Raw genomic sequence first — 17,856 nt, 5'->3', positions numbered from 1 at the left:
CCATTTCACTATGAAAAATATATTTCAATACAGTGAAGCATTCTGTCAGACTAATAAAAAGCGTATCTTTGACTTTTTTTTATCTTTCCCCAAACTCTTTAAACCTTTAAGCAGGCAGCTCATCAATGACATATTGCATAAATGCTTCACTGTTAGGAGTAATTTTTCATGATGAATCTTTAAAGTGCCAGAATGTCTGATAAGTTAAATTTTGATTTTCTTTATATGACAAATGCTTAATAGTTGTCTTAGAGTCTTTCTGCACTACGATTTTTATCTGTATTTTATTACGGTAATAATAACATCTAATATAGTGTCTCATATCTGTCTTGTTCTTTCTTAAGGTCAAAATTATATCCAGAGCTAAAAGCAGCAAGAGACTTCTTCCTTTCTCCCTCTCAGTATTTTAAGGCAATCATCTACTGGCAAATAATAACAAATTAGGAAATCTAAACGTGAGAAAGAGAAGTATATACTTTAATATATGCCTGGTAATGTAATTAGAAAACCAAGTATTGGTACGTCATTACAACAACTAATTTTCAGTTTCACAAGTAAATTAGATGCTATTTCATCAGGCTATTTAATTGCTTTTCTTGCCAATAATCTGTGAAGAAGAAAAAAAAGTTAATTCCTCCTCCTGTCTTCAGGCAGATTTCACTTGTTCATATTTTATTGGATTTGTTCTTTTCATTTTTGCCTAGTGGTGGACCTAAGCTGCCTCCTTCAAAGGCACAGATCAGTTTTAGGGAGCAGAGGAGCAGCAGGCAACTTGCAATAATGTGCGCGGCCCTTTGCAAGGTGCCCTTCCAGGGGCGAGGATGAGGATGCAGCACACGCTCCTGCAGCTGCAGGGCAGCGGCAGCCCAACCCCAGGGCTTCAGGGCAGGCTGGCTGCTAAAAATAGTGACTGCTGTGCTTGAAGATGGCTCTCACAGCCTAAAGACAAGGAACCGTTAGTGGAAACTTATGTCTAAAGCCTCCAAAGGTAAATACATGTTAGAGCAAAGTAGGGTAAAAAAAATCCCTATGGATTCAGGGATTCTGAATGTCCTTTAAATGCATTTTAATGTATTTTACCAAAGCATGCATGATCAAAAAAGATGAAAATACATAGCATTACTAGCTCAAGATTGAATAAACTATAGTAGCTGCATTGTGAAAGTGCAGGCGATAAGGGTGCCTCTTACTCAGCCTCGGTGGGGAAGGACCATCTCACCTGCTTGTTTGGCTGGAGTAATGGACAACGCAGATGAAAACAGCTCGTAAACCTGGGAATTGGCTTGGCTGTGAGATCCACAGGGCTCCCTGGAGGCTAGAAAATGAACACGGGCACTGGGGCGCCTGGTCCCGTGCTGAAGGTGATACTGGAGATTGCTCCGATGGGGCAGCAGAGCTCATGCCTTTCTGCCAGCCCCAGGACGCTGCGCCGGCTGCAGAGACCGCCCTTGTCTGCCGCAACACCTCCAAAACACTTCCCAGATCCATCAGACTGAACTACTATCAAAGGCCAGGACTGATCGAGGCATTCCCAGCTTCCCAACTTGCTCCTTAATCCCTAGGCAAAGCATTACTCGTCCCATGCTCTAAACTTGTTTATCTTTTCTCTTAGGTTAGCCAAGAAAAATAATAAAGTCAACAAAATATCTTTTCACCGAGTAATGAATCCCTGTTCTCTAGAACCGAATATAATTCATTGCAGCACATTAATTATGCTGCAGGCTGGCATTCCTATAGCCGTTCCTATTGTCCTCTTTGCACTGAAAAAAGACATCTAATGTCACATTTCCAGTTTCTGCCAGCATAAAAATTAATGTGCTCAGCAATAGCACCCTTAGATCCTTACTTTCTGACAGAGATCGCCAAGGTTACTCTCTGTTCTTTCCAAAATAAAGCCACCTTTGAAGTTCAGAAAAGAGTTTAGCATTTCATGTCAAAGGCAGCAGAAGCGCCGTGAGTTTTCAGTGGGTGGCGATGGCAAGATCAGGCCACTGGTGACAGAACTACCTGTGTAAGCCAGCTGGATAATCTGCATTTTCCATTCTTGCTCGGTGTGATTTAGGTGAGTGCAGGACTTATGGCTCTTGGTGGGCTCCTCATACCATCCCTTTTGTATTTGCATATCCCTCAAGGTGGAGCAGATTGTCAGGGAATGACTATATCATAAATAATGGGCTTTCTCCTATAGCCAAGCAGCTATTTTTCTTGCAGCCCATAGTTTCAAAAAAAGGGGAGGGAGGTCTGTGCAGGCAGGATACCGGCTCTCCATCCCTTCTGAACACACCCTGCTCAAAGGCCAAATCACTAAACGTGTTCGTCATACACAACAAACGAAAGGAAGAGGCTGATTTTCAAAGCTACACGTGTGGCTCTGTTGCTTACAGACAACCTTGTTTGTCGCAGGGTACCAAGGCAGAAATGTATTTGGTTATGTAGAAAAAAGTTAACTAAAATGGATGTGAAAGCCCAAGACAAAGATAAATCCGGATTTGTTTCGGGTGTTTTCTTCCCTGGAAAATAAGCTGGGTGGTGTTATGAGCTGTAAGGAGCGGGCCAGAGCCACTCCGGGTAGCTGCACTGTGACAAAACGCCTCCACCTCTCTGAATACAGATGTGGAGAGATGCAGAATACACGCATTATGCCTGAACATGGGCGTAATTAAATCCATGTGATTTTTTCTTTTTTCCTTAAGTACTGCTGGGACCCTGCACCCAGGTCCTGTGTTCAGCAGGTCAATGCCTCTTGGCAGCACTTACCTGCATGCTCAGCGGTCACAGGCCAGGAGTCATTCCTACCCCTTCAGTTTTACATGGCCAAAGGCATTAAAGTGCTGCTCCTTGGGCAGTTCTGGACAGAGCTGGAGAGTGTTTGAATTGGGAAATTGCATTTGCAGGGCATCTGCCATGGCTGAAATTGCGGCAGCCAAGAACGAAAGAGGGCGAATGCCCTGCTGCAGCGGAACTCCCGCATGCCTCTGCGTTTGCTGGCCTGGGCTTCCTCCCACCCAGATATTACACGAGTCAGGGTGCATGAGAATAATAATTACCTAGAGTTCCCTTATACACTTTTGAAGGTCTCTAGGTGTCACTTGACTGAGAGCTGAAAGAGCTAAGCAACCTAGACACCCACAGTACCCAAAAGAGTGTAAGAGTTTAAGCGGCTTTAAAAAACATACGACACTTTAAACATTTCAGCATGGACAAAGGCAGACAGGAGTGCGTTTGATCGCCTTGAATCAGCCAGAAATTAGGCAGCTGCTGCCCAGAAACCCAGTATCACACTAGCACAGCTCCACGCTTGAGCCACTTTTCACCACGGGCACAGGTGTGCAAGGCACAGGAATGGGCATCGTGGAGGGGATGATGCCAACCAGCCTTATTCTAGGTTTAAAGATGATCTCCTGGGTTATGATATTTAATAGGGAAATATTAGAAAGCATCCAGATACTGATTTATTATAGTCTTAGCTTTGAATTCAAAATGCATTGCATGGACACCTCACAACATTTTCAAGCCAACGTCACAGCTGGGTACACTGCATTTGGAGGCAACAGCCACAAGGCAAAACTCACACATACGTAACTCAGCAGATGACCTTTCCTACGCACCACATTTACAGATTTTCAGACCGAATGACTTTTTTTTTTTCTTTTAACAGGAAATTAAAAGAAACCCCGTTGTTAGTTACGGTGCCACAACTATAGCAAACGAGCAGAAACCACATTTGGCACGTTTCGTCAAACGCGCGTTGCCTACAAAGGTCAGCCAAGGCACCAGGAGCTGCACTGATACCCTGCCTTAGAGTCATTTCCCAGGACTCTTCTGGAAATGAGACCAAAAAGCTCACGGGATTATTTCCTGCTAAAGTAAGTTGAAACAACTATAATAAAAACAAACTAGAAGTTACAGGTAGGGCCCGATTCTGTCTTTCACCAGTGGCCCTTCGTATCTTTGGAAATATGAAACGAAATGAACTTTAAATCTGTATTAAAATTGCCAGAGCAGTTGTCTTCAAGTGAACGTGATCTGGGACAGGAAAGTCCAGGCGCGCCTTGGCTCGCTGGTGGGTTTGCCTCCACGGCAGAGAGGAGGGATGTCAGGAACAATACCGTCAGTCCTCCCGGCAGACTGCGTGCACACGTCTATTCAAAGCACAGCACTATTTTTGTATTAATCAACAGCAAGCTGATTAAATCTGTAGCTTTACAAAGAAGGGGAATTAACCAAATGAAAACATTCATTTCACTACAAAACTTTATGATACTGTAACTTTGGAAACAAAGCCCTTTCTGAGCAATTCCATCTGCTCCACTTGGCTTGTGCTCTTTGAAATAAACAGCTGTTTACATGACAAAAACAGGGGTACATTTGTCTCTGTTGGTTTTATCATAGAAAAGCATTAAAATGATTTTAAGCACAAAGTTAAACATCAGATGCTAAAATCGAGAGTGTGGTTTTGAGCATTTGTTTATGACTTTGCTCTTCGAAAGGAAGTTTTTTTAATTCCTGATCCAACACCATTGCGAAAGGACCTTTTATTGACCGGCGTCTCCAGGTAAGGCTTTAAAAAAGCCAGTTCTTCATTTCTGCCCACCTTGGCTAAGCAGTTATTCAGCAGGACGAGGCAGTAATCAGATTTTCCATACAGCTGACAGTTCAAATAGAAAGGGGTGCTGCTCTGAAGATTAAAAAAAAACAAGAAAGGAGAGATAAGAAAAGGTAAAATTATGGATTTGTGTATTTGCCAGGACTTGTTCAGTATAAAAAGCAAAGCAGAAGCACAAAAACAACCTATGCTTAGAATGACAAGGATGAACTGTTATTTGCTAAGGATTCGTCATATTCAAAATCAGATTTTATTCAGAGCTTTCTAGAAAACTTAACTGTGGTATTGCTGGTATAAAATACTGATACCGTTACAGTTGTGTTTACAGTATGAAAGGAATTGTTTTCCGTGATGGTGACCAGTTGTGACACGTAACAGCTTCCCTAGAGTAGCGTGCATGCTTATCGCTGTAAAATGAGATTTCTGCGGTTTACAGTGAAACAGCATCTTGGTACCACTTGTGTGAACTCATGTTGTTTAAAGGACAGCTAAGAGAAAATGTAAATACCTGTAAGGCAGAAAATTTGGGGAGGAAGATTTCTAGTAGTTATGATGAGTTATGGTGGTAGTTATGACTAAGTTTAATAATGACAAAATAGAAAAGGGAATTTCAAAAAATCTGATTTAAAATCCATACAGGTTTATGTACACATTCCTTTTTCTTGCACTTTACAGTATAAAAAAATGTGAACTACATTAAAAAGTTTTAAAAATTTAAATTGCATTTAGATTAACTTTCAATTTAAAAGGAAACACTTCCTCTCATGTCTATAGTTATTCTGTGCATCTTCCATCATGTCATGATTATTTATCTAGAAGAAATACTCTGCCACCGTCTCGAAAGCCGCCCGTATTGCATTCTTGCTTGGGAAACGGTTGCATCAAAGCCACGGGCTTAACGCCTGCCTACACCGGAGCGGATGGTAAAATTGCCATTAGCTTCACTCAGATTAGTTTTAACTCAGTATGCTATTACTTTTATTAATACTGTTTAGCACTTAACACATTTTCTGTTCTGTGCCTATAAAAGGTAGATTAATGATCCCTTCTGCAAGCGAGAGCGTGCAGCGAGCCTGGGGCAGCTGAGCGGCCACGCAGCTCACTGACCGCACGCCGCCTTTGCCGCTGACTGCGGGTTTTTTTCCCCAGGCTGAAGTTTCTCCCTAACAAGGAGAAATACTTTCTGCAAGAAACAGCGACACAGAGAAATTCCCCTTTGAATTTTCAGCTGCTATCTCACGACCTATACAGGGACTTACCCTGCTGAATAAATGACTGTTATTTTGACATGCAAGATATTCACTGAAATAATTAAACTCATTTTACCTATTATATCATTGCCATAAAGAGACCTATTAAGAAATGTGGGTAGTCAGATCAAGCTGTGTCTAAACTTCCCGTGATCAGAAATGAAAGATGATTCAGCATGTACAGAAGTAAAACATAACAGAGGGACCGGGCGATGGATAGATTAAGGCTAACGGGAACTTCACAGCAATAAAATAAACAGCTGCAGGAGTAGCCACCATTCCTGCCAGCGACAGACCACCATAATGAAAAGATAATGATGCAAAACACATCAGAGGAAACAAAGAAATCTGAACCATGGCTCCAAGAGCTGATTTTACAGCAATAAAGAAACAGGGAGTCTAAAGAAGACTTTGTCCAAGGCAGGAAAATTGAACATCATTAGAGATAAAATATCTTGTTCCACGCTGGCGAAGTCTTAAATGGTGTATATGCACAGTCTGACCAGAAGCTGTCGTGGTAACCAGGTCGAGAGCCGAAACTGAGAGGTTATTAGCATTATTTCAGTAACCTGGTCACTTCGGGTTTATAGGCTGTTTACTTTCTCTCATAGTTCAATTAAATTTGTATTACTGTTCCTATGCAATAATTTTCCATAATTTTATATAAGAATTTCTCCTTTACCTACACACTAACAGTGACAAATAAATTTGCTGGTTTATAAACTAGCAAGCAATAAGTGAAATTAATACATATATCTTATTGAACCTATTTGATATAGCCAAGGAATTTAGAAGAAATGGAGAGGAGACTGGTGTTTTTCCCTTTTCCATATAATATTTCAACTTCAGTAAAAGCTCCCCACACTCTACATTAAATATGCAATAGATTTCTCACATGATTATTTTAGAGACTTGCATATTTTATTGGTAACTAAAGCAAAAATTGAGCCGTACTCCAGGAAAATTAGTTAATAATATTTAACCAATAGCTTTAATACAAGAAACTTCTTTCATTTCATAATGAAACAAGCAAACAAATATAATTTAAATAAAATAGCTATTTAAAAGAAATGAAGCATCTGATCTTCAAGTAAGTAGGGAGCATGACTTACCGTGGAAGGGACAACTGGGTAACCCGAGCACACAAATGTCACTGAGATCCAAAGAATGAAAACAAAGTTTAACCTGCATAGACTTCAAAGAAAAACCGAGATCAGTTAAAATCTAAACCAAAATTAAGCAAGACTCCATGCATGCACATAAACACGCACACGGTATATTTTCTCCATATACAGAGTAATCTGCAGTGTCTTTACCTGCTCATTTTTTACTCAGGAGCGTATATGTATGTACACGCGGTTGTACTACCAAATTCCTCACGTATCCTTTCAGTTCTTTCTTAGATGACCATTTTATACCAGAGTTCAGGAGTGAAAATGTCATCAAAGCTGATTTTATTGTGACTAATTGGTCCTTCTTTGGCCTTTTCTTCCTGTTAAATGGGAAAATGGCAAGAACACACGTTCAGCTGCCATTATGAAACTACCAACTGATTGCATTTAAAGTCTTCCATTAAAATGTCTCTCAAGTGGGTTTACTGTTAAGTCTGTATCGTCATAGCAAATATGGTTAAAGGTCTAAAGATTTCAAAAACACATTTCAAGAATTTTTTTACCGCTTCCAATAGATCATATTAAGACATTGTGAAGCCTGGCTGCAAGGGAAAAAGAGCAAAAGAGCACTTTAAGTAGAAACAATCTTACTATTCTCGGAGCAGCTACAATACACAGAGCAATACATAACAGTATCTATAGCTTTTTCTTTTTCCTCCCCCTCTCCCCCCTTTTTTTTTCACATTTTTAGTTTTCAATACACCCGATTTTTAAATGTTTTTCTTAGAACTTAAGTTCCTTGGACATTAATTTCTTCTCTTGCATGTAGACATATCTTAGCCTATGTTAAGTTTATTCAATCAAATCTTCTGCAGGATTAATAAATTCTGTTAAATGTATTCTTCTTTAAAATCTCCATCAATGTAGCAAATGTTTAATGTCTAAGAGCATCATTTGTTACTGCAACAAATTTAATTGTGTAACATTTTAGGGGATCCTGTGGTTTATTTATGGAGAGTACTGTAAAAGCAGTAAGAGACCCACGAAGCCTGAACATTAGACTGCACAGGCAAGGGAATGCTGAAAAACATTAAATTCTTTTTTTTTTTCTTAGACTGAAAATGCTAAGGATCTTTTTTGTCCAGTCACCCAGTGTTAGACATGCATGCCAGTGACTCAGCAGCCTCAAACATTGCATTGCCTTCAGTGGTTACACCAAAAAAATCAGTGTAGAAGGGCTCCAGAAGGGAACTCTGTGAGTCTTCAGGGAGACCTGAGCTGTTATGAATTATGGCAACTTTTAATAAGAATATTCAGGCTCCTGATGTAGATGCATTTAATTCCAGAAGGTAGAAAGCAGTAAGGCCTTCAGATAAAGCCGGAAGAAATACAGTGGCATGTAAGAACCTTTGACACTTTTCATAGAAAAATTCAAAATTTGATCTTAGACTGTGGTTGACTATTTTTTCATCGTCATTTACATGCCGGCACCGATCATGTCAGTGGTTGGTTGAAATCATCCAATGACTCTTAAATTGCTTTTAAAAAGCACGTGCTTGTAATTGCTGGTAAAGTACTTCAGAATTCTTCAGGACCAACAGGACTATAGAAATATAAGATGAAATTAGCCTCATTTAAACACCACAGTAAGCAATCCATTTATAAAAACTGTCAAGAGAACATTTGACTATTTGCATATTCAGTATGTGTCCTCTTATTCAGAGAGAAAATCCTTTCGTTTGAATTGAACATCCCGTTCCGACTCGTACAGGACCTCCAACTCCAACTGATAAGCGGATTAGCCCGTGTTTCTGCTGCAATGAAAAGCACGTCGGGTTGGATTCTGCCTGAGCATAGTTTAGCGTCAGCTTTCATTGTATCTGCATTTAGTTTAACTCCATTCTAATATAAAAATTAACCTCCACACAACATTATTTGTGGGAGACGAGGGACAAGAAAGGCCTTGTGATTTAAAGTTCGGGATTTTTAGGTTCAATGTGGAGCTTGAACCTTAGACTCTCCGGGTAACCTTTGGTGCATTATTGACTTAGTTTTTTTTAAATCATGAGTTGTTTGAGTCCCTGCTGACCTCCACTGTGCCTGCTCAGTACCTCCTATGCTTACCAGTATCACAGCTCTTTAAAACAGTGGAATTGGCCACATTTCTAGCCCAAAAGCTTTGGAAATGGGCGGTTGACAGAGCCTTTCTCTGTGGGCACCTTCAGCACAAGCAGGTGGTGAGAGAACAACCAAGCGAGGCCACCAAGCAGCTCCCAAGGGACACCGAGGAGATGGCCATGCCGGCCCAGACAGGAGGAAGTTTTGTGAAGCCTGGCGTAAAGCGCCAGATTACAGAAACTTCGAACAACGTAGGAGACAGCTCTCGTGTGACTTTCTAAGGAAGAACAAAAGGATGATCAAACACGCTTGGTAAGGATGTTTCACGCAGCACATGGAAAAGGGAAGGAGGCTCATATGGCAGCAAATCTCCCAAACACTTTGCAAACCAGATCGCATCTGCTCTGAACACTAGGAAGAAAATAATGGTTAACCCGAGGGTTTGCATATATTTCATTCATGCTCATATTATAAATGCTCACAATAAGATCTTTCTTAGCAAAATTTTTCAGCCTGCTTTCTGTTTCCAATTCTGCCTAAAAGCCGCCTATGCCAGACTGTGGTCGTTAGGACCTGACTCTAAGAGGAGACAGGCAAGCAACGTTTGGGTTTTTTCCCCCACGAAATCCAAGAGCAGATTCCACCTTTCCAAAGGTTTGACCTGCAGAGCAGCCACAAACAACTTTCACACGAGGCAGATGCAGATTGCAGTTAGGTGAGTATGAGCTGTCAGGACATGACCAGCCCAGAACTGGGCTCAGGGTTTTTGTCCACCTCTGACACACGCAGAAGTGGTATTATCTGAAGAGAGCGAAGATTCAAGCTCTCACATTTGCTTCTCACTTCGAGTTCATTTTTTTCTAGCTATTCAGGATGCAATTTAACACACCACAACTGTGATTTGCATGCATAAAGCGTATATGGAGATTTAGATACATTCAAGATATTCCCACTTCAGGTTTGGATGAGTCAGGTTTAACAGAACAAGTGGCTATTGACATTTCTGGCTTCTACTCTGTCTGCAGAGCACCCAGTCTGAGGCCTTGCTCCCAGGTAAGGTTCACTGGCAGGTATCATAGGTCATATGAATCATTAAGAACCATAATAAAAATTCCCAGCATCCATAAAATTTGCATTTTATGATAATAAATTAGCAGCAATTTCTTCCACTTCCCTGCAAAGCCAACAACATCACCTCTTCCCTCCTGCTTCCTTTGTTAAAGAAATAGTGTATTGCACCTCGCTGCTGCTCTCGATTGGTTCCCCACGAAAAACACATGAACCACAACACAAAGCTTGCTGATAAGCCTATCGAGCCTTGCAAATTAATAAGGTAAATAGGCCTATAATTTTAGGAACACAATGTTTCCCTCCCCCATCACAGTAGTAAAGTGTTTAAACTGTCATTGTGTGCCTTTGCTAAGGGATCAAAATAATAAAAATGACAGCATACACCAAAGACTACCTGTGTGGCCCATCAGCATAACCCCAAACATTGCAAAACCATAGCAGGTGAGTGGTCTGGATAAAGGCAAGGAGCCAAAGCTCATTGTTTACCTCTAGGATGTTCACAGTGAAACCTCAACGTGGCTTTTTTTGAGACCGTTACCTGTATATTTTGCTCCGAGCTCGAAGTTTTTCTTGCTTTCAAGAATTATCAAGAAACCGAAGAGCCAGGATGGTTTGCTTCGAGATCGTAGCAAGGTGCAAAATGGAAATTAATCATACTCACAGCCTATAAATCTGTTTCTGACTCAGTGATAATGGAAAATCCCAGCAAGACACAAAGACAGAAGAAAAACAGGAGTCAGAAAGCAGGTTTATTCCTTCGGTCATTACTGCCGCGTTCTCCCTGCCAGCAAGGGGACGCAACCCAACCCTTGACCTGTATCTCTGAGATCTCCTCTGCAGAGGCACAAAGGAGCTAAAAAGTTGCTGTAGATGCACACTTGACTATTTCTGTGCATTTCCCTGCCATGGTTGTTTCTAATCCCCTTAAACTTGGTTATGATCCAGAAAGAGCATGTCCCTGGCTGACAGGGGTACGGGGTTATAAGGCCAGCGGTGCAGCTGGGGGGAAGCACAGCTCACATCTCCCCTCCTGCCCTCGGATATTTGACTGGGCAGCGACCGACCATCTCCGACCACTCCATCAGTATGTGACGCTCGTGTCTGCGGGCTGGAGCCTGTCCTCCATGTTATTTACTTCGCTCCTGTGCTGCCAAGGTGTTTGCACAGAAGTGCTCTCTGTGGAGGATGCGATAGTCTCATCAAAGGTCAGGTGCATATTTGCCGAGTCCATCGAGGCCTGCGTTGGCTGCTGTGGATAAACAGCTCTGCGTTCCTGTTTCAACTTCAGAAGTCCTCCAGAAGGAGAGACACATCTATTGAGTTTCATTTTGCTTGCTAACTCTGCCGCCCGCAGAGCAGCGTCCTGCGAGTGATGCACTGCTGAGCTCCTTGCAGACAGGGACGGCTCCTACGCTGAGCCGTGGCGCGGCAGCTCTCGCTTAAAAGACACATGGCTCCTTTTTAAAAACCTAATTCTCAATGCGGTTCCACTCAGACATCATTCGCCTCTAAGCCTGCATTAGGAATGGTTAAGGCTCCAGCAATGTACCTTCTGATGCACGGGTTTGATCTATGAGGAGAAAAAGAAAATCAAAAGGGCATTAAAGCAAGAAGCAGCACTGCCACTCCTGCCTCCCACTCCGTAATGGCATTTTGGTCCGCTTGCTTTGCCTGGACAGACACTCAGCAGCTAGGAGGTGTGCAGAAAGCAAGCGGTGTTAGGCTATGTAAGGAACAGGGTGTAAGATTTGTGGACCTACAGATAACGTGAACCTCGGGGTCCAGGTTGCCACCTTATTTCGAAGCACTTCTGCATCATCGGAACGGTGCACGTCACTGTCACAGCAAAGGGAATAAAGCTGCAGTCTGATCCCCCACACCAGAAGCAGAAATTAGCTTTAAAGCCACGTTTTCGATCCTACCTCAGACAGGAATTGTCAGCTGCGTCATAGTCACCATCCTCAGGATTTTAAAGTCTAAATCATCATCTATAATTATGTGTATTCCTTTTCCTGGTTACAGACAACGTGCCTAGAGACGATGTGGGCAGAGACAGCGTGAGCTTCCTTATCTGGGTCTGCCAGTCCCACTCCCCGGCACGGGGCGGAGCTGCTGGTTGCGTCAAATTGTGCAGCGATGTAAAACCTGAGCCTGTGATACCAAACTTCATCATCTCAGAAGAACCTGCGATCCTGTGGTCTCCCACACGCCGCAGCGCATGGCACATCACAGACCCTCTGCCCAGTGCACCGATGCCCACGCGGCTTCTGCTGACGCAACCACGTTCCTGCTGTATTCTACTACAAGAATAATGCTTTTGGCAAAATCATATTTAAACATGGCAGAAAATATTTCTGATTTATAGATGCTCTTGTGTTTTTGTCACATTCCTTAGCATGCCTTCAGAAAAACAATCTGCATGAAGTTCAACACGAAAAACAAGCTCTCATTATTCTCTATGCACCATCACCAAATGTTAAAGTAATTTCATAATTTATCTGGAGGGAAAAAAAAAAAAGCAAAGCAGAGCAGACAAAACGTGCTCAACCCATTAAGGGGAGACTCAGAAACTGAAAAGTGGCGGTAATTAACATTTTTGCTACGCTTATTTGTGCATGTCAACATAATTTATGCATTCAGAAATTTCTCAAATAGATCCTACAGGAAGTTACTGCCTAAGAAAAGTCAGCGCTGAGCTAAAAAGACACCTGTCAAAGCTGAAACCCAATTTCTGTTCAGATGCAACAAAGATCTCGATGATCTAAGAAAGTCTGAATAGTCGTTGAAGTAGAAACAAGAAAAAGAGCCTAGATAGACACGAAAAGGCAAAGTTTTCTGAGGAGAGCGAGGAGAAAAGGATGTAGGGATGGTCTGATGCGACTTAAGAAGAAAAGATCAAACTTTAAAGGGATCGAACTTTAAAGGAGTCAAGGGAAGCTAACATAAATAGTATAAATAGTAGGGAACGGGCAGAAAGAGTTGGGTGGCTTTGAAGGGCATAATTTTTTATATATGTTAGTGCACTGTATCTCAGTGTTCTCCAGTGGATAAGGCTAAGAAAGACAAGGAAAACATATCCCGTATGTTTTATTATGCTAAGATGCCAACAGAATATTCTGTCTCAGGCAAATTCGCATATTTTCATCCTGAGCATCTCAGTACAAAACCATTTTTTTTGGCTAAGTCCTTGAGATATCATACCGACACGCACTATGTCATTTGGGAAGGGGAAAAAAAAAAGGAGCGACGTAGGGCAGAAGTTAGTCACGGTAGCACAGCTAACCCAATGAAACGATTACGGTTGGGAGGCAAAACGCGGGCCACAAACCTGCGGGCCTGTAGGAACTGCAAGGTCAGTGAGGGACACAGAGGATGCCAAATGCTCATCAGGAAGCTCACCATCTACAGACTGGACAGAGAGGGGTGAATTGCTCACACCTGAGCAGGTTTTTATGCAATCTGGCGTGACCTTCAGGATGAAAAACAGGTCAGCTGGATGGAAAACATCTGTCAATGGGCTCGGTTCATCTACAAACAGTCCTGGGCTGACCAGGCGGGAGAGAAGCAAAGTAACCTCTCGCTTGGCACAGAATTATGAGAAAATATCCAAATCCCAACTCAGGGGTGGCTCATTTCCTTCTGAACAGGCAACATTTGCGAGGGAGAAATCTCAGCCGTTCCACAGATTAGCTCTTGGCATTTCTGGAGAAGGGTAAGATGCCAGTTTAAATTTGTGACACGGGACCTAAAGTACCTTTCAGAAATAAGTGGCTACATCTGGAACTGCAGTCATCATTTGTAGGAGGTGAGAGGACACACCTTTTTTCTCCAAAATGCAGAGCGTTTTCCATCTGTTCTTTATGCTCTTTTAACTCGCGGCTATTTTCTTTCTGTTTGTCTGTGCCACTTAAATAAACGAGGCTATTGCAGCCTCTTTAAAGGAGCGGTCCTTTTCCACAAAAGCCTTTTGATAGGAAGGCTCTTCTCCGTAATGACCTGCTAAACAGAAAACAAACAGGCACTGAACCCTAGGGCAAGCTTCTCATTGTGACTATACCCCTGCTTTCAAATTTGCTGGTAGGAAGATAACATCAGAGGAGGAGTCACCTTGCTCTGCAGGCAGTCGAGACACAGGGGTGGTACCAGGCATCCGGTACCGCTGGAACCTTTGGTACTCCATGAGTGACGGCAAGAAGCGTCACTACCTTGCAAAATGCCAGCCATGGGTCGTTACCTGGTGACTAGCGTTGCTTATAAAGGTCCTCAGGTAGGAGAGAAGCAATGTTGCTGTCATGCAGCTCGGTGCCCAAGCTGACGTGCCTTTTGGCTGATCATAAGCTACCGAGGAGCACGCTTCCCCCTCGTGTTCTCCTCTTCTTTTTAGAAGGCTTCATCCAAAAACAGCACATGCCAAAAGACAGAATTTTCGGTTTTCTCACTCAAAACCTGTTGCAGCTGAGTGGATTTTTCTTGCTCTGTGTGAGCATTTCTTCACACCTAATTATGTTTTGCACTGGGAATAACCCCTCAAGATGTATCTGCCTCGCTTATTCTTCTCTCACTTGCATAAATATCTAATTTATGACCCTCATCTCCCTCCCTATCTCCACCTTGTGAATTCCCCTTTTAGCATCAGGGTCTTCAGGGTTTTTTTCTGATCTGTACCCCTCCCCACAGCTGCTAACCTTGGAGATAATCAACTGCTACTTCTTAATCAAGAACATAGATTGCTGTGAATAAACACAGACTCCTATATTAGAAAAGCTAATACAACCTCACTCTCTGGGGAATAGGAACGACCCCAGATGCTGAGGGTCAGGATTGTTCTCTGGGGACAGGACGGGATATTCTCTAGCTACTTAGTAGAGAGTTTCATTGCTCCCAAATCACAGGAAAAGTGTTGCAGAAACAGTACGTGAAAGGGACCAGCTCTCCATTCAGCTTGACACTATATTGACTGCCAGGAGCAAATGTAGTCCACAAAAAACCCTGTGACTCTTTTTTCCTTCCAAACAGCCTGCCGGCTGACAGCTAGTTCTTTCATTTGAGCAGGAAAAGTTTGTGCTTTTAAACCCAATTCCCATCACACAAGTACACTGAAAAAATTACATGATGGACTTCAATATTGCACTTTTCAATAAAGACTGAGTGAACCCCAGCTGTGAGGAGTGAAGACAGACAGGGTACAACTTTCAAAGGGGCTGAGGGCCTCTTTTTAAAAGCAAGAAGCACTGGGAGCTGAAGGACTCGACTGTGCAACAGCAAGGAGGACACCTGAATTAACACGCCATGGAAGCACCACATGAATCACTCGCCTGGTCCTCAGCACTGAATAACCACGTGGGTGTCGTAGGACCCAAGCCGTCTCAGCGGCGTTTATGGGTGTGGGGACCGTGGCCCGGGGACACGGCGATGCTTCTCCTGGTGCCGCAGTGAGCAAGGCCTTCTCCACTACCTCAGGGATCTCAGCACAGGGCTCCAGCACCCGGCACGGGCCCTTCGCCGTTACTTCATGAGGTCTGAGATGCTCCAGAGTAGTACAACAAATTATGAATGAGCAATTAACAAAGCTAAGCTCATGCAGCTCCCGGTCTCTTTACCGCAGCAAGAACAAGACCACATTACATGTAAAAGATCCCTTGGAACTCAAATACCCTTCAGTTCTCTGCCTTGCCAAATTTCATAATATCAGCGTCATCTAAGCCAACAGGACAGGAGCTAAAAATACTCTGACTCAACTCGTTGCAGGCTTCTGATAGAAGGGCAGAGTCTCTTAACATGTGCTCTTTGAAAGTGTTGAAGCTTGTGGCCTTAGGGCATGTCTATACCGCGGGCATACCAAGCTAGCTCGGGTACTGATAACTGCACATCAAAGAAGTGACCATGAGGCGCAACCCAAAGGTTCCCCATTTCCCTGGAACGAATCACAGTTCAGCCCTACTGTGGTTTCTTGGTGTGCATCTGAGTCAACGTGTGAGTTTTCAGTGCCAAATCACACGCTATGTTCTTAAGCCACATCAAATTGCTTTACAATCCCTGTAGTTCCCAAGCTGTAAGCTGGCTATTTGTGTTCCAAATGTCAGAGATGGGAAACACAGAGCGCGATAACTTTGAATTTCCCAGGGCTGTTTTCTAACCTACAACCTCCCCCGAAGCCCCGCTGACACATTTGGGGTGGCATAGCATAAATAGGGGCTGGGGATGGATTTTGAAGAAGAGCACGCTGCATTCATGCAGACTTCATGTTCTCCGCTATCCTTCTGAGGTCAGTCCCGTTTTCCACAAGAATGAAGCGGTACGAGAACAAAATGTGTTTACTACTTTCCCAACCCCCCCCACGTAAAGTGATCTTTTGATTCTTCCCGTCGTAATTTTAGCCGTGTGGGGTTTTTGAATCTTGTATCACTAATACGTCCCCTCAGAAAGGAGTAGTTCCCGGGTCACCTGCTCATCTCTGCACCCTCAGCAGCGTGTTTCACTGTGTTCACAGAAGCTGTCATCCACGCATTCAATCCTAGCTGGCAGGCCGTGACCAGGCTATGTACCTTTCCAACCTGAGCAGTCAAATACTCTTTACTCTGGACAATGCCAGACCTGTGAACAGCCTTAGCTTCAAGAAGAAATATCCAAAACTCATCCAAACCATATCTGCTTTTTTAACCTCCACAAAGCATGGCAAGGCACTTTTGCTGACTGCAGGCTCTCTAGCCCGAAGAGAAGCTGGCCAGGCACGCCCTGCACCCTGCTGTGGATGAAGATGTTACAGTTGCCTGGGAAACCGCTCCATGGGATCACTGAAATGTAGTCTGTATGTTTGCCTTCAGATACGAGATTATCACCTTGTCTATGCGCAGTGTCAGGAGAAAATCCTGACATGGGATAAACTTAGATTGTAATCTGCAGAAATCAATTAACTCTTTTATGGTATTAGCTGAAATTTCAAAGAGTTAAACCCAGGATAAAATGCCTCATTGTCCAATATCAACCGAATCTTCCCTGAAAGAGTAAAAGTGGGTTACAGTTAAATCATCTCATTCTTCAGCAAAGGACACCAGTTTTAAATCTCTGCTATATTATTAGCAGTTGAAAGAACTGGCTGAGGTGAGACAAAAGATCTGTAACCAAAGGAGATGGGATTGTTCAAGGACTGAGGGTATTTATTTAGATTCAATACTCGGAAATTTGGATTTTTTTTTTCTGTTTTGAGAAAGAATACATTCAATACTTACAGCAGAAGCACTGGGAGCCATCAGGCAGGCACAAACCAGCCACAGGTGGATGGTGGGGTACAGCCTCTCTTTGCACGTTCTCACAGCCATGAGCAATTCAGGACTTGTGCTTAAGCAAGGCGTTAGAGCTCCGCCACATTCCTTTCCCAAGGTTTTCTCCGGTACCACAGTCACGACACTGCACACCAAAACCCACAGAATTTATGGTGAAGAAATTCCAGTAAGAGCTGGCAAGTGCTGGTTTGAGGGGGGAAACCGGTTTAATAGCAAGCAGGAAGGAATAAGGAATTAAGGTTAGGTGACATTTTATTACAACGTAACAAACCAACAAGCCGAAACAGGACTGTGCTGCTTCTAAATGTGGTGGGGGTATGAGACCGGTTTTAGAGGAGAAAGAGCAACAAAGAGCAGAATATTGCTCAAAATTTCCTATTTCTGGCAGCAGTTTAAACAAAGAATTCAGTATAATT

The 17,856-nt window shown here is 42.9% G+C and overlaps 1 protein-coding gene and 1 long non-coding RNA gene across 2 annotated transcripts; both read right to left on the bottom strand.

Annotated features, from left to right (window-relative positions):
• Positions 1-3,468: 3,468 nt before the first annotated feature.
• NPS (neuropeptide S) lies at positions 3,469-10,592 on the bottom strand. The gene is made up of 3 exons (XM_075107856.1): positions 9,972-10,592; positions 6,969-7,050; positions 3,469-4,678 (listed from the first exon to the last, which is right to left on the bottom strand). Exons 1-3 carry the CDS (start codon positions 10,022-10,024, stop codon positions 4,469-4,471), a joined length of 345 nt encoding a protein of 114 aa, XP_074963957.1. The 5' UTR covers positions 10,025-10,592; the 3' UTR covers positions 3,469-4,468.
• A 4-nt stretch (positions 10,593-10,596) lies between these two features.
• Positions 10,597-17,602, bottom strand: LOC142063746 (uncharacterized). The gene is made up of 3 exons (XR_012662853.1): positions 17,387-17,602; positions 13,977-14,153; positions 10,597-11,727 (listed from the first exon to the last, which is right to left on the bottom strand). It is a non-coding gene; the product is annotated as an uncharacterized LOC142063746 (long non-coding RNA).
• Positions 17,603-17,856: the final 254 nt, after the last annotated feature.

The sequence above is a fragment of the Phalacrocorax aristotelis genome, chromosome 12 (genome assembly GCF_949628215.1).
Source record: "Phalacrocorax aristotelis chromosome 12, bGulAri2.1, whole genome shotgun sequence".
Classification (NCBI taxonomy): Eukaryota; Metazoa; Chordata; class Aves; order Suliformes; family Phalacrocoracidae; genus Phalacrocorax; species Phalacrocorax aristotelis.
This window is presented reverse-complemented; position numbering and strand designations above follow the sequence as displayed.